The sequence below is a fragment of the Coregonus lavaretus genome, assembly GCF_964263955.1.
Source record: "Coregonus lavaretus genome assembly, chromosome: 11".
Classification (NCBI taxonomy): domain Eukaryota; kingdom Metazoa; phylum Chordata; class Actinopteri; order Salmoniformes; family Salmonidae; genus Coregonus; species Coregonus lavaretus.
Window position 1 is genome coordinate 48,142,324 of NC_139998.1, and position 15,191 is coordinate 48,157,514.

The window sequence follows — 15,191 nt, forward strand, 5'->3', positions numbered from 1 at the left end:
ATATATATATACTGTATATATACTGTATATATGTATATATATACAGTGGGGAAAAAAAGTATTTAGTCAGCCACCAATTGTGCAAGTTCTCCCACTTAAAAAGATGAGAGAGGCCTGTAATTTTCATCATAGGTACACGTCAACTATGACAGTCAAAATGAGAAAACAAAAACCAGAAAATCCCATTGTAGGATTTTTTATGAATTTATTTGCAAATTATGGTGGAAAATAAGTATTTGGTCAATAACAAAAGTTTCTCAATACTTTGTTATATACCATTTGTTGGCAATGACACAGGTCAAACGTTTTCTGTAAGTCTTCACAAGGTTTTCACACACTGTTGCTGGTATTTTGGCCCATTCCTCCATGCAGATCTCCTCTAGAGCAGTGATGTTTTGGGGCTGTCGCTGGGCAACACAGACTTTCAACTCCCTCCAAAGATTTTCTATGGGGTTGAGATCTGGAGACTGGCTAGGCCACTCCAGGACCTTGAAATGCTTCTTACGAAGCCACTCCTTCGTTGCCCGGGCGGTGTGTTTGGGATCATTGTCATGCTGAAAGACCCAGCCACGTTTCATCTTCAATGCCCTTGCTGATGGAAGGAGGTTTTCACTCAAAATCTCACGATACATGGCCCCATTCATTCTTTCCTTTACACGGATCATTTGTCCTGGTCCCTTTGCAGAAAAACAGCCCCAAAGCATGATGTTTCCACCCCCATGCTTCACAGTAGGTATGGTGTTCTTTGGATGCAACTCGGCATTCTTTGTCCTCCAAACACGACGAGTTGAGTTTTTACCAAAAAGTTCTATTTTGGTTTCATCTGACCATATGACATTCTCCCAATCCTCTTCTGGATCATCCAAATGCACTCTAGCAAACTTCAGACGGGCCTGGACATGTACTGCAGGATTTGAGTCCCTGGCGGCGTAGTGTGTTACTGATGGTAGGCTTTGTTACTTTGGTCCCAGCTCTCTGCAGGTCATTCACTAGGTCCCCCCGTGTGGTTCTGGGATTTTTGCTCACCGTTCTTGTTATCATTTTGACCCCACGGGGTGGGATCTTGCGTGGAGCCCCAGATCGAGGGAGATTATCAGTGGTCTTGTATGTCTTCCATTTCCTAATAATTGCTCCCACAGTTGATTTCTTCAAACCAAGCTGCTTACCTATTGCAGATGCAGTCTTCCCAGCCTGGTGCAGGTCTACAATTTTGTTTCTGGTGTCCTTTGACAGCTCTTTGGTCTTGGCCATAGTGGAGTTTGGAGTGTGACTGTTTGAGGTTGTGGACAGGTGTCTTTTCTACTGATAACAAGTTCAAACAGGTGCCATTAATACAGGTAACGAGTGGAGGACAGAGGAGCCTCTTAAAGAAGAAGTTACAGGTCTGTGAGAGCCAGAAATCTTGCTTGTTTGTAGGTGACCAAATACTTATTTTCCACCATTATTTGCAAATAAATGCATTAAAAATACTACAATGTGATTTTCTGGATTTTTTTTCCTCAATTTGTCTGTCATAGTTGACGTGTACCTATGATGAAAATTACAGGCCTCTCTCATCTTTTTAAGTGGGAGAACTTGCACAATTGGTGGCTGACTAAATACTTTTTTTCCCCACTGTATATGTATATTAATATGCCATTTAGCAGACGCTTTTATCCAAAGCGACTTACAGTCATGCGTGCATACATTTTTGTGTATGGGTGGTCCCGGGGATCGAACCCACTACCTTGGCGTTACAAGCGCCGTGCTCTACCAGTTGAGCTACAGAGGACCACAATATACTGTATGTGTATATATATATATATATATATATATATATATATATATATATATATATATATATATATATATATATATATATATATATATATATATATATATATATATATATATATATATATATATATATATATATATATATATATATGCTGTATACATTTCCTTTTTATTCATTTTACATTTTGCCTCTTGGGCCCTCTATGGGGCTCAGGGCCTTCCCCTGTAAGCCCCTCCTGCATTAATCTGGCCCTGCCTATTTGCCTTTCTAATTATTTAGTTAATTCAGTACCTGGAAATCATTCAATATTAATGAACACGCTGGGTGCAGTAGGCTAGATGTGTAGGCTAAGTGTTATCATGAACCTGCGCGCTGCTCCAGTCTTTTTCTTATAGGTCTTTGTTGAGCTAGTGTCTACACTCTGCAGCATCACAACAGGCGCGCTGCGCTCATAGCCTATTTCCCCCCAAGAAACTGTATCACTGCCGCCTCAACATGGGAAACATATCCAGTGAATAGGGGATTAACATAAACAATATTGCAAAAGGACTCCTTACCGTTTTTTGGTATGAAAACCATTTTTTATTCTTCAAACATGACAAACGACTCGGCTCAACTGACAGACTGCGATGTGGGACACAATGCCAAAATCAGCCTTGCGGCACTCTATTCTCTAATTTGCCTGTTTGGGACTATTTTAAACCTTTTAGTTGTCTACCTTGTCGTGACATTTAAAAAACTTCGGACGGCTAGCAATGCGTTCATTGTGAATGGCTGTATAGCCGACCTGTTGGTGTGCGCGTTTTGGATGCCGCACGAGGCAGTGGAGATTTCTTCTGGTAGTCCTTTCCCCGCTGAGTACCAAGCCTTCAAAGATGCGCTCCTATTCCTCGGTATCACTGTCTCTCTTCTCTCCCATTCCCTAATAGCCGTCAACCGATACGTGTTGATTACCAAATCACCAGCGACCTATCTGTTAATCTACCAAAAAAGACACACAGAATGGATGATAATTGCGTCGTGGCTTTCGGCGCTGGGATTTCTTCTACCCTGGATCACGTCTTCGCGGTACCCACAGGAAGGATGCTCATATCTCCCGGCTTCCGCAGCATCACTGCTCAAAGGAGGGAAACCCATTCTCTCTGACCCTTTTGAAGCTAGTACCCTGGTGTTGAATATTATTGGTCAGACAATGGTTGTTTTGTATTGCTATTTCAAAATATTTCGAAGGGTGCAGATCAGTGTGAAGAGGGTCAGCATATTACATTTTCCTATCGTGAATAATCTTCCCTATTCGCTCCCCAGAAAGGACAAACGTTTGGGGTTCTACGTGTTGGCAGTGTGTTTCATATTCATCCTCACTACAGAGCCCCTTTTCTGGGTGTTATTAACAGCACTTTTTACCACGGTGCCATTGGAATTTAGGACTTGTTCATGGATGATTTTCTGCACTATCTTTGTTACAAACCCATTTCTCTACACGTGGAAGAACGAGGAGTTTAGAAAATCTTTCAGATCCATGCTCAAGGGAGAACTTTGGAGAGGGTCTGCAGTTGGGGTTGAGCCCATTACAATTAATACAATATCTCACCTTCTCCCAAGACATAATAGTCGAAGGGCATTTTTGGCCGAGATGAATTGAACATAATCTGAACTGCTATGACATTGGTTATTGTAAGGATACAGCTGCTACAGTGTTTTTTAGAAAGCCTACCTGACAACTCAATCGAAAATTACACTATAATGTTGCCCTCAATTGGAAAATATTAGTGATTTTTAGTCATTTAGCAGACGCTATTATCCAGAGCGATTTACAGGAGCAATTAGGGTTAAGTGCCTTGCTCAAGGGCACATCGACAGATTTTTCACCAAGTCGGCTCGGGGATTAGAACCAGCGACCTTTCGGTTACTGACACAACGCTCTTAACCACTAAGCTACCTGCCGCCCCAGTGATGCTGTTACAGCATTTTCTGTAGGTCCATTATGGAATACATTGTCAACTGGAAGCACACTCAGCAAGTTAGTAAATTGTTTGTAAAAACATTGTGTATAAAACTAGTTTGTATAGTTGAATGTATTTTTCAATATACCGTTTTATGGACCATGGTTGTAATAGTGTTATATGCAAATTGTAAATCAGTTTGTGTTCATTTTAATAAAACTATGTTTAAGTGCAAAAACTTTTTTTCAGATCTGGCTATTACAGGAGACGAGGGGTTTCTTTCAAAAGAAGCCCTTCTTTATCATCACTCTCAATCTCTCGCTCTCTCACACACGGTTTCCTTCCTGCCTTAAAGGTTTGAATTGGACAATGGCTTTAACGAGTCTATAATAACAGGAAAAGATCTTGCTCAGCCCTTCTCGTCACATGCATCCTGGAATATCCAGTCAGGTCTTTTTAAAGTAAAAGGTGGATACCTTGCACGTTGAGTGGTCAAGCTCCGCAGCAAAACAAGCTCAATATTCTACCCGAAAATGGATATGAAAAAAATGCTACTTCTGCAACTGTGTGCCTTATTCCATGTCACAGGTAAACATAATTTATATGATCAATGAATTAATATTATTAATTCCATTTAAGCTATGGACATTCAATGTATTTAATTAATGTATTTATTGTTGTTTTGTAGTCGGTAGTCAGATCGAAGAAGTAGCCATTTCACCTCCTGGGAAAGAGGTATTTGTGCTGGCAGGTTCAGCCTTCCAGTTCACCTGTGCTTGCGTAGGTAGTTGTAAAACACCACAGTTCAGGTGGACAAGAGCTAGTACTGACTCTGATGGTACGCTAACCAAAAACGGCACTCTCAAATTATCCAACGTGACGCTTGAGGATGAGGGCCGATACACCTGCGAGATAAAGTGCGATGGCAGTTCAGAGAAAAAACGAACAACTGTCAAGATGACTGTTTATGGTAAGTAGAAGAATTGTAGCATGTGATGACATAACCTCAAAAACTACTGTCAATGCCTTGAATAATGTCTTGAATAATTTGACATATTTACGCTGTAAAAGATAATGCTAGTCTACTTTAGCCAAGGCCTAAATAACTTGTTTTGCCATCATGTGAAAGAGCAAAATCACTCTCCATCAACTTCTCTCTGGTTTTACAGCTTTTAGTCAACCTGTGTTGGTGATGCCATTTATTTTGATGGAAAATGTGGCTTCTGATGTAACATGCAGTGTTGATGCATTTGACCACGTTGACCATGTCCACATAAACTGGTATCTAGGAAGTGAGCTTCTTAAAAATGAAACCCAGCAGCCATTGGATGCAGCTAAGGTGTCAGACACACTGACTCTTACTCCCCTGAGGGCCCATACTGGGAAGAAACTGACCTGTGAAGTGAAAGCAGACATGAACAACAACTCAAAACAGAGTTTTTCCTATCTAGACATACACTGTGAGTACCTTATTACAATTCAGATTCTTTAGAATGGGTATACAGTGTCTTCGTGATAGTCCCTAGTTAATTTGTGAAAAAATAATGGTAACACTTTACTGGAAGCATCCACGTATAATGCATTATGATGCAGCTATGCATTGTGAGACTTGTCATGAGCATGTTTGAACCCCTTTTGTATTGTATTATAATCATTTGATATCCCCTTTTTATAATGTCTTATAATCCTAATGATCTGGACTAAAATACCAGACAGTTTGAGACGTTTGAAAATGTTACGCATAGAGAGACATAGAAAATAAGACTTTGATATAAGACATAATGAAGGCTCATAAATGCTTTTAACAAAGTTAGTGTTACCGAAATGATTCACTGTGTTCAAAGATGTCTCCTTCCAGCCTTGATGGCAGTACTGTACACTTAATGCTTGAGCTATTGAACTGTTTGACTTATGCTGAATTACTAATTGCCCTCAAGGCGCCACTCCCTAGGCACTCATGTAGATCAGACAGGATCGGATAGATCCTTAAGCAATATGATAACAGGCTGATGGGTATAAAAGCCTTGTAAACGTCCTCAGATATCTCATAGTAACGTGTGTTGTGGCGCTCCAGATGCACCCAAGGTCAACATCAGTGCTTCCTCGTCTGGGATGGAAGAGGAGGAAGTGGTGATGAGCTGCACAGGTGACGGTCACCCTGCCCCCACCATTGAGTGGGAGAAAAAAGGGGAAATCTGGCCCAAGAATCTTCATCGACACACACAAGGAATCGTCACGGGCCGGCTTCACCGCAGCAACCAAGGGGTTTACCAGTGTGTGGCCAAGAATATGGTGTCCGAGGCAAAGGAAGAGATGAAACTGGAGGTACAATGTAAGTGTACTACTAACTGCTTTAGTCAGGGGCCAACAAGCAGGGGTTCCACATTGCTAAGCTTAAGACACCTTATCTGATGGTACTGGAAATTTAATAATATCCCCACGGTAATTGTTATGACAATACATAATATTTAATTGTACTATTTGCATTTACAAATGACAGCAATTTGACAGCTATACACAACAAAAATATAAACACAACATGTAAAGTGTTGGTTTCATGAGCTGAAATAAAATATCCCTGAAATTTTCTATATGCACAAAAAGCTTATTTCTCTCAAATGTCATGCACAAATTTGTTTACATCCCTGTTAGTGAGCATTTCTCCTTTGCCAAGATAATCCATCCACCTGACAGATGTGGCATATCAAGAAGCTGATTAAACAGAATGATCATTAGACAGGTGCACCTTGTGCTGGGGACAATAAAAGGCCACTCAAATGTGCATTTTTGTCACACAACACAATGCCACAGATGTCTCAAGTTGTGGGGGCGTGCAATTGGCAACACAGACTGCAGGAATGTCCACCAGAGCTGTTTCCAGATCATTTAATGTTCATTTCTCTACCATAAGCCACCTCCAATGTCGTTTTAGAGAATATGGCAGTACGTTCAACAGGCCTCACAACCGCAGACCACGTGTAACCACGCCAGCCCAGGACCTCCATATCATCTTCTTTACCTGCGGGATCATCTGAGACCAGTGACCCGGACAGCTGATGAAACTGTGGGTTTGCACAACCAAAGAATTTCTGCACAAACTGTCAGAAACCATCTCAGGGAAGCTCATATGTGTGCTCGTCGTCCTAACGAGGGTCTTGACCTGACTGCAGTTCGGCGTCGTAACCGACTTCAGTGGGCAAATGCTCTCCTTCGATGGCCACTGGCACGCTGGAGAAGTGTGCTCTTCACGGATGAATCCCGGTTTCAACTGTACGGGGCAGAGGGCATTGTGTGGGTCAGTGGTTTGCTGATGTCAACATTGTGAACAGAGTGCCCCATGGTGGCAGTGGGGTTATGGTATTGGCAGCCATAAGCTACGGACAACAAAAACAATAGCATTTTATCGATGGCAGTTTGAATGCAGAGAGATACCGTGACGAGATCCTGAAGCCCATTGTCGTGCCATTCATCCGCCGCCATCACCATGTTTCAGCATGATAGTGCATGGCCCCATGTTGCAAGGATCTGTACACAATTCCTGGAAGCTGAAAATGTCCCAGTTCTTCCATGGCCTGCATACTCACCAGACATGTCACCCATTGAGCATGTTTAGGATGCTCTGGATCGACGTGTGTTCCAGTTCCCGCCAATATCCAGCAACATTGCACAGCCATTGAAGAGGAGTGGGACAACATTCCACAGGCCACAATCAACAGCCTGATCAACTATATGCGAACAACATGTGTTGCACTGCATGAGGCAAATGGTGGTCACACCAGATACTGTCTGGTTTTCTGATCCATGCCCCTGCCTTTTTTATAAAGGTATCTGTGACCAACAGATTCACCTCTGTATTCCCAGTCATGTGAAATCCATACATTAGGGCCTAATTAATTTATTTCAGTTGACTGATTTCCTTATATGAACTGTAGCTCAACATCTTTGAAATTGAAATGTGACATTTTTGTTCAGTTTATATGCTTCCATATTATCTATGCATTTTTAACAACATTTGTTTGATCTTTGCAGATGGACCAGCAAACACAAGTATCCAGGCCTTCTCACTGCAGGCCATGTCCTATGGGGTTCAGCTGAACCTTACCTGCTTGTCAGACATGCAACCCAAAGCCAAGCAGTACGTCTGGACCAGGATCCCAGGTATGGCCCTACCCAAGGAGGCCGTGGTTACAAACAGCCATTTAATCATAGAGAACTTCCAAGAGCACCACCAAGGCATCTATGAGTGTAGAGTGATTCACCACAGTGGGAATACAGAGAGAGCATTCTTTACCGCCTCTGTACAAGGTACGTAATAGCCACCTGTGTGTTGTCATGTGTTGTCATATTTTCTGCCTTGTAATTTTAGCATTTGTATTTATTAGGGATCCCCATTAGCTCTTGCCAAGGCAGCAGCTACTCTTCTTGGGGTCCAAACATATTAAAGCACTTACATTACATATAAAACAAAATATAAAACAGTATATCATATGACATTATTACACCACTACCTATCTACAATACCATACAACAATATTACAATGTGTGCATATGCATGTGTCTATACCCTTGTGTGTGTCTCTTCACAGTCCCCGTTGTTCCATAAGGTGTATTTTTACCTGTAAAAAAAAAAAATCTGATTCTACTGCTTGCATAAATTACCTGATGTGGAATAGAGTTCCATGTAGTCATGGCTCTATGTAGTACTGTGCGCCTCCCATAGTCTGTTCTGGAATTGGGGACTGTGAAGAGACCTCTGGTTGCATGTCTTGTTGGGTATGCATGGGTTTCCGAGCTGTGTGATAGTAGTGTAAACAGACAGCTCGGTACATTCAGCTTGTCAACACCTCTTACAAAAACAAGCAGTGATGAAGTCAATCTCTCTTCCACTTTGAGCCATGAGAGACTGACATGCATGCCATTAATGTTAGCTCTCCATGTACTTTTAAGGGCCAGCCGTGCTGCCCTGTTCTGAGACAACTGCAATTTTTACAAGTCCCTCTTTGTGGCACCTGACCACACTACTGAACAGTAGTCCAGGTGTGACAAAACTAGGACCTTTAGGGCCTGCCTTGTTGATAGTGTTGTTAAGAAGGCAGAGCAGCGCTTTATTATGGACAGACTTCTCCCCATCTTAGCTACTGTTGTATCAATATGTTTTGACCATGACAGTTTACTATCCAGGGTTACTCCAAACAGTTTAGTCACCTCAACTTGTTCAATTTCCACATTATTCATTACGAGATGTAGTTGAGGTTTAGGGTTTAGTGAATGATTTGACCCAAATACAATGCTTTTAGTTTTGGAAATATTCAGGACTAACTTATTCCTTGCCACCCATTCTGAAACTAACTGCAACTCTTTAAGTGTTGCAGTTATTTCAGTTGCTGTAGTAGCTGACGTGTATAGTGTTGAGTCATCCGCATACATAGACACACTGGCTTTACCCAGTAAATGAAAATATGGCAAATAGGAGTGGCAATATCGTCCGTTATTATCCTAAGCAATTTTCCATCCAAGTTGTCATACCTCGGTGGCTTGTCATTGTTAATAGACAACAATAATCTTTTCACCTCTTCCACACTCACATTACGGAATTAAAAATTACAATGCTTGTGTTTCATAATTTGGCCAGATATACTTGGATGTGTAGTGTCAGCAATTGTTGCTGGCATGTCATGCCTAAGTTTGTTAATCTTGCCAATGAAAAAATTATTAAAGTAGTTGGCAATAATCAGTTGGTTTTGTGATGAATGAGCCATCTGATTCAATGAATGGAGCTGAGTTTGCCTTTTTTCCTAAAATGTCATTTAAGGTGCTCCAAAGCTTTTTACTTTCATTCTTTATGTCATTTATCCTTGTTTCATAGTGTTGTTTCTTCTTCTTTTTATTCAGTTTAGTCACATGATTTCTCAATTTGCAATACGTTTGCCAATCGGTTGTGCAGCCAGACTTATTTGCCATTCCTTTTGCCTCATCCCTCTCAACCATACAATTGTTCAATTCCTCATCAAACCACGGGGATTTAACAGTTTTTCTTAATGGGTGCATGCTTATTAGTAACTGGAATAAGCAATTTCATAAATGTGTCAAGTGCAGTGTCTGTTTGCTCCTCATTACACACCACGGACCAACATATATTCTTTACATCAACAACATAGGAATCACTACAAAACGTATTGTACAGTGGGGAAAAAAAGTATTTAGTCAGCCATCAATTGTGCAAGTTCTCCCACTTAAAAAGATGAGAGAGGCCTGTAATTTTCATCATAGGTACACGTCAACTATGACAGACAAAATGAGAAAGAAAATTCCAGAAAATCACATTGTAGGATTTTTAATGAATTTATTTGCAAATTATGGTGGAAAATAAGTATTTGGTCAATAACAAAAGTTTCTCAATACTTTGTTATATACTATTTGTTGGCAATGACACAGGTCAAACGTTTTCTGTAAGTCTTCACAAGGTTTTCACACACTGTTGCTGGTATTTTGGCCCATTCCTCCATGCAGATCTCCTCTAGAGCAGTGATGTTTTGGGGCTGTCGCTGGGCAACACAGACTTTCAACTCCCTCCAAAGATTTTCTATGGGGTTGAGATCTGGAGACTGGCTAGGCCACACCAGGAACTTGAAATGCTTCTTACGAAGCCACTCCTTCGTTGCCCGGGCGGTGTGTTTGGGATCATTGCCATGCTGAAAGACCCAGCCACGTTTCATCTTCAATGCCCTTGCTGATGGAAGGAGGTTTTCACTCAAAATCTCACGATACATGGCCCCATTCATTCTTTCCTTTACACGGATCAGTCGTCCTGGTCCCTTTGCAGAAAAACAGCCCCAAAGCATGATGTTTCCACCCCCATGCTTCACAGTAGGTATGGTGTTCTTTGGATGCAACTCAGCATTCTTTGTCCTCCAAATACGACGAGTTTAGTTTTTACCAAAAAGTTCTATTTTGGTTTCATCTGACCATATGACATTCTCCCAATCCTCTTCTGGATCATCCAAATGCACTCTAGCAAACTTCAGACGGGCCTGGACATGTACTGGCTTAAGCAGAGGGACACGTCTGGCACTGCAGGATTTGAGTCCCTGGCGGCGTAGTGTGTTACTGATGGTAGGCTTTGTTACTTTGGTCCCAGCTCTCTGCAGGTCATTCACTAGGACCCCCCGTGTGGTTCTGGGATTTTTGCTCACCGTTCTTGTTATCATTTTGACCCCACGGGGTGAGATCTTGCGTGGAGCCCCAGATCTAGGGAGATTATCAGTGGTCTTGTATGTCTTCCATTTCCTAATAATTGCTCCCACAGTTGATTTCTTCAAACCAAGCTGCTTACCTATTGCAGATTCAGTCTTCCCAGCCTGGTGCAGGTCTACAATTTTGTTTCTGGTGTCCTTTGACAGCTCTTTGGTCTTGGCCATAGTGGAGTTTGGAGTGTGACTGTTTGAGGTTGTGGACAGGTGTCTTTTATACTGATAACAAGTTCAAACAGGTGCCATTAATACAGGTAACGAGTGGAGGACAGAGGAGCCTCTTAAATAAGAAGTTACAGGTCTGTGAGAGCCAGAAATCTTGCTTGTTTGTAGGTGACCAAATATTTATTTCCCACCATAATTTGCAAATAAATTCATTAAAAATCCTACAATGTGATTTTCTGGAATTTTCTTTCTCATTTTGTCTGTCATAGTTGACGTGTACCTATGATGAAAATTACAGGCCTCTCTCATCTTTTTAAGTGGGAGAACTTGCACAATTGGTGACTGACTAAATACTTTTTTCCCCCACTGTATGACCTCTTATACACAATATTAGGCCCAGCCTTTGGAACTTTGGTTTTTCTAGATATGGCTACTAAATTGTGATCACTACATCCAATGGATTTGGATACTGCTTTCAAACAAATCTCTGCAGCATTAGTAAAGATATGATCAATACATGTTGATGATTTAATTCCTGTACTGTTTGTAACCAACCTGGTAGGTTGACTGATAACCTGAACCAGGTTGCAGGCACTGGTTACAGTTTGAAGCTTTCTCTTGAGTGGGCAGCCTGATGAAAGCCAGTCAAAATTTAAATCACCCAGAAAGTATACCTCTCTACTGATATCACATACATTATCAAGCATTTCACACATGTTATCCAGATACTGACTGTTAGCACTTGGTGGTCTATAGCAGCTTCCCACCAGAATTGGCTTCAGGTGAGGTAGATGAACCTGTAGCCATATTACTACAGTATTTAACATGAGATCCTCTCTAATCTTCACAGGAATGTGGTTCTGAATATAAACAGCAACACTTCCACCATTGGCATTTCTATATTTTCTGTAAATGTTATAACCTTTTATTGCTATCAATGTATCATCAAAGGTATTATCTAAGTGAGTTTCATAGGTAGTCAGAATATGAATGTCATCTGTTACTAGCAAATTATTGATTTAAAGAACCTTGTTTCTTAAGCTACATATGTAAACATGGGCTATTTTGAGCACTTTTCTTCTGGGATGCTTACTTGTTTTTATTGCTTTACTGGGAAGCTTAGCAGCAGTAGATGTGCTCATGTTTTTTATGTTAGTGCAGGGTGAGCTGCCTCCTCGGGCACACCGGCTCAGTGCTAACAGTATAAATCTGGTTCCTAGGCACATGATCACTGGTTCCTAGGTAATGATTTCCTCCATCAATAAATTGATATAAATGTACAGAATTACCAGTACATGTATAAGTCAGGGCTCTCCAACCCTCTTCCTGGAGAGCTACCATCCCGTTTTCAATCCAACCCCAGTTGTAACTAACTGATTCAGTTTATCAACCAGCTAATTATTAGAATCAGGTGCGCTAGATTAGGGTTGGAGCGAAAACCTATAGGACAGTTTCTCTCCAGGAACAGGGTGTAAGTACAGTGGGGAGAACAAGTATTTGATACACTGCCGATTTTGCAGGTTTTCCTACTTACAAAGCATGTAGAGGTCTGTAATTTTTATCATAGGTACACAAAAATCCAGAAATTCACATAGTATGATTTTTAAGTAATTAATTTGCATTTTATTGCATGACATAAGTATTTGATCACCTACCAACCAGTAAGAATTCCGTCTCTCACAGACCTGTTTGAACTCCTTAACTGTATAAAAGACACTTGTCCACACACTCAATCAAACAGACTCCAACCTCTCCACAATGGCCAAGACCAGAGAGCTGTGTAAGGACATCAGGGATACAATTGTAGACCGGCACAAGGCTGGGATGGGCTACAGGACAATAGGCAAGCAGCTTGGTGAGAAGGCAACAACTGTTGGCGCAATTATTAGAAAATGGAAGAAGTTCAAGATGACGGTCAATCATCCTCAGTCTGGGGCTCCATGCAAGATCTCACCTCAGGGGCATCAATGATCATGAAGAAGGTGAGGGATCAGCCCAGAACTACACGGCAAGACCTGGTCAATGACCTGAAGAGAGCTGGGACCACAGTCTCAAAGAAAACCATTAGTAACACACTACGCCGTCATGGATTAAAATCCTGCAGCGCACGCAAGGTCCCCCTGCTCAAGCCAGCACATGTCCAGGCCCGTCTGAAGTTTGCCAATGACCATCTGGATGATCCAGAGGAGGAATGGGAGAAGGTCATGTGGTCTGATGAGACAAAAATAGAGCTTTTTGGTCTAAACTCCACTCGCCGTGTTTGGAGGAAGAAGAAGGATGAGTACAACCCCAAGAACACCATCCCAACCGTGAAGCATGGAGGTGGAAACATCATTCTTTGGGGATGCTTTTCTGCAAAGGGGACAGGATGACTGCACCGTATTGAGGGGAGGATGGATGGGCCATGTATCGCGAGATCTTGGCCAACAACCTCCTTCCCTCAGTAAGAGCATTGAAGAGACAACGACCCGAAACACACAGCCAGGGCAACTAAGGAGTGGCTCCGTAAGAAGCATCTCAAGGTCCTGGAGTGGCCTAGCCAGTCTCCAGACCTGAACCCAATAGAACATCTTTGGAGGGAGCTGAAAGTCCGTATTGCCCAGCGACAGCCCCGAAACCTGAAGGATCTGGAGAAGGTCTGTATGGAGGAGTGAGCCAAAATCCCTGCTGCAGTGTGTGCAAACCTGGTCAAGACCTACAGGAAACGTATGATCTCTAATTGCAAAGAAAGGTTTCTGTACCAAATATTAAGTTCTGCTTTTCTGATGTATCAAATACTTATGTCATGCAATAACATGCAAATTAATTACTTAAAAATCATACAATGTGATTTTCTGGATTTTTGTTTTAGATTCCGTCTCTCACGGTTGAAGTGTACCTATGATAACAATTACAGACCTCTACATGCTTTGTAAGTAGGAAAACCTGCAAAATCGGCAGTGTATCAAATACTTGTTCTCCCCACTGTAAATAGCAAATATCAAGGAATTAAGTGGTTAAAAAGTACTGATTTATAGATCGAGAGTCATTTGTAATAAGGAAACATAGAGGTTTTTACATGGAAGACTAACCAGTCAGAGCTTAATGCTGTTAATATTTCCAGTTCCACATCTTTAAACAGCTTAGTAATACAGGCTTTTGCATGTCTTGCACCCCATTCCCTAAAATGCCATGTTATCTAACTGTGGTGTCCCTCTGTTGTACCTGCAGCGGAGACCAAGTCTACTCAGTTGGTGGCTGCAGTGACTGGCAGTCTTGTCAGTGGAATCACAGGAGGGATCGTGGCAGGATTCATGTTAGCTAAATGGCTCGAGTGATGCTACCTTAGATCATCTCACTGTGTGGGATCTATTCCAGAGCCATTCAGATGGTCTCACCCAGAGTGCCTTACAGTCAATTCATACAGCGAAGGAGCTTAACAGCTAGTAATGTACAGTGCCTTCAGAAAGTATTCATACCCCTTGACTTATTCCACATTTTGTTGTGTTACAGCCGGAATTCAAAATGGATTAAATATATTTTTTAATAACGTTGATTTAAGTCCAAACTGTAACTAGGCCACCCAGGAACATTCAATGTCGTCTTGGTAAGCAACTCCAGTGTATATTTGGCCTTGTGTTTTAGGTTATTGTCCTGCTGAAAGGTGAATTTGTCTCCCAGTATCTGTTGGAAAGCAGACTGAACTAGGTTTTCCTCTAGGATTTTGCTTGTGCTTAACTCTATTCTGTTTCTTTTTATAAAAAAAAAACCTCCCTAGTCCTTGCTGATTACAGGCATACCCATAACATGATGCAGCCACCACCATGCTTGAAAATATGAAGAGTGGTACTCAGTGATATGTTGTGTTGGATTTGCCCCAAACATAACACTATGAATTCAGGGAAAAAAAAGTTAATTTCTTTGCCACATTGTTTGCAGTTTTATTTTTGTGCCTTTTTGCAAACAGGATGCATGTTTTGGAATTTGTTTATTCTGTATAGGCTTCCTTCTTTTCACTCTTTTAATTAGGTTAGTATTGTGGTGTTTTCTCCTATCACAGCCATTAAACTCTGTAAC

General features: G+C 41.4%; 2 protein-coding genes across 3 annotated transcripts; both read left to right on the plus strand.

The window, feature by feature from the left end:
• Positions 1–2,372: 2,372 nt before the first annotated feature.
• LOC311137704 (G protein-coupled receptor 88-like) lies at positions 2,373–3,419 on the plus strand (the record flags this gene model as incomplete). Its single annotated transcript, XM_084172256.1, has 1 exon — positions 2,373–3,419. One exon carries the CDS (start codon positions 2,373–2,375, stop codon positions 3,417–3,419), a length of 1,047 nt encoding a protein of 348 aa, XP_084028382.1.
• A 715-nt stretch (positions 3,420–4,134) lies between these two features.
• Positions 4,135–14,544, plus strand: LOC311137117 (vascular cell adhesion protein 1-like). Of its 2 annotated transcripts, none has more exons than XM_084171456.1 (5): positions 4,135–4,308; positions 4,409–4,690; positions 4,890–5,180; positions 5,795–6,052; positions 7,750–8,340. In XM_084171456.1, exons 1-5 carry the CDS (start codon positions 4,254–4,256, stop codon positions 8,031–8,033), a joined length of 1,170 nt encoding a protein of 389 aa, XP_084027582.1. In that variant the 5' UTR covers positions 4,135–4,253; the 3' UTR covers positions 8,034–8,340. The 2 variants fall into 2 exon arrangements, with proteins under 2 accessions (XP_084027582.1, XP_084027583.1); XM_084171457.1 differs by lacking the exon at positions 4,135–4,308 and adding an exon at positions 14,346–14,544 and having other exon boundaries at positions 4,597–4,690; positions 7,750–8,025.
• The last annotated feature ends 647 nt before the right edge of the window (positions 14,545–15,191 follow it).

Excerpts from the sequence above, each read along its gene's own strand:
- LOC311137117 (XM_084171456.1), top strand. The coding sequence starts at position 4,254 with ATGGATATGAAAAAAATGCTACTTCTGCAACTGTGTGCCTTATTCCAT. Across the intron at positions 4,691-4,889 it reads TGTCAAGATGACTGTTTATG|CTTTTAGTCAACCTGTGTTG; the intron begins GTAAGTAGAAGA and ends CTGGTTTTACAG. Across the intron at positions 6,053-7,749 it reads GATGAAACTGGAGGTACAAT|ATGGACCAGCAAACACAAGT; the intron begins GTAAGTGTACTA and ends TGATCTTTGCAG.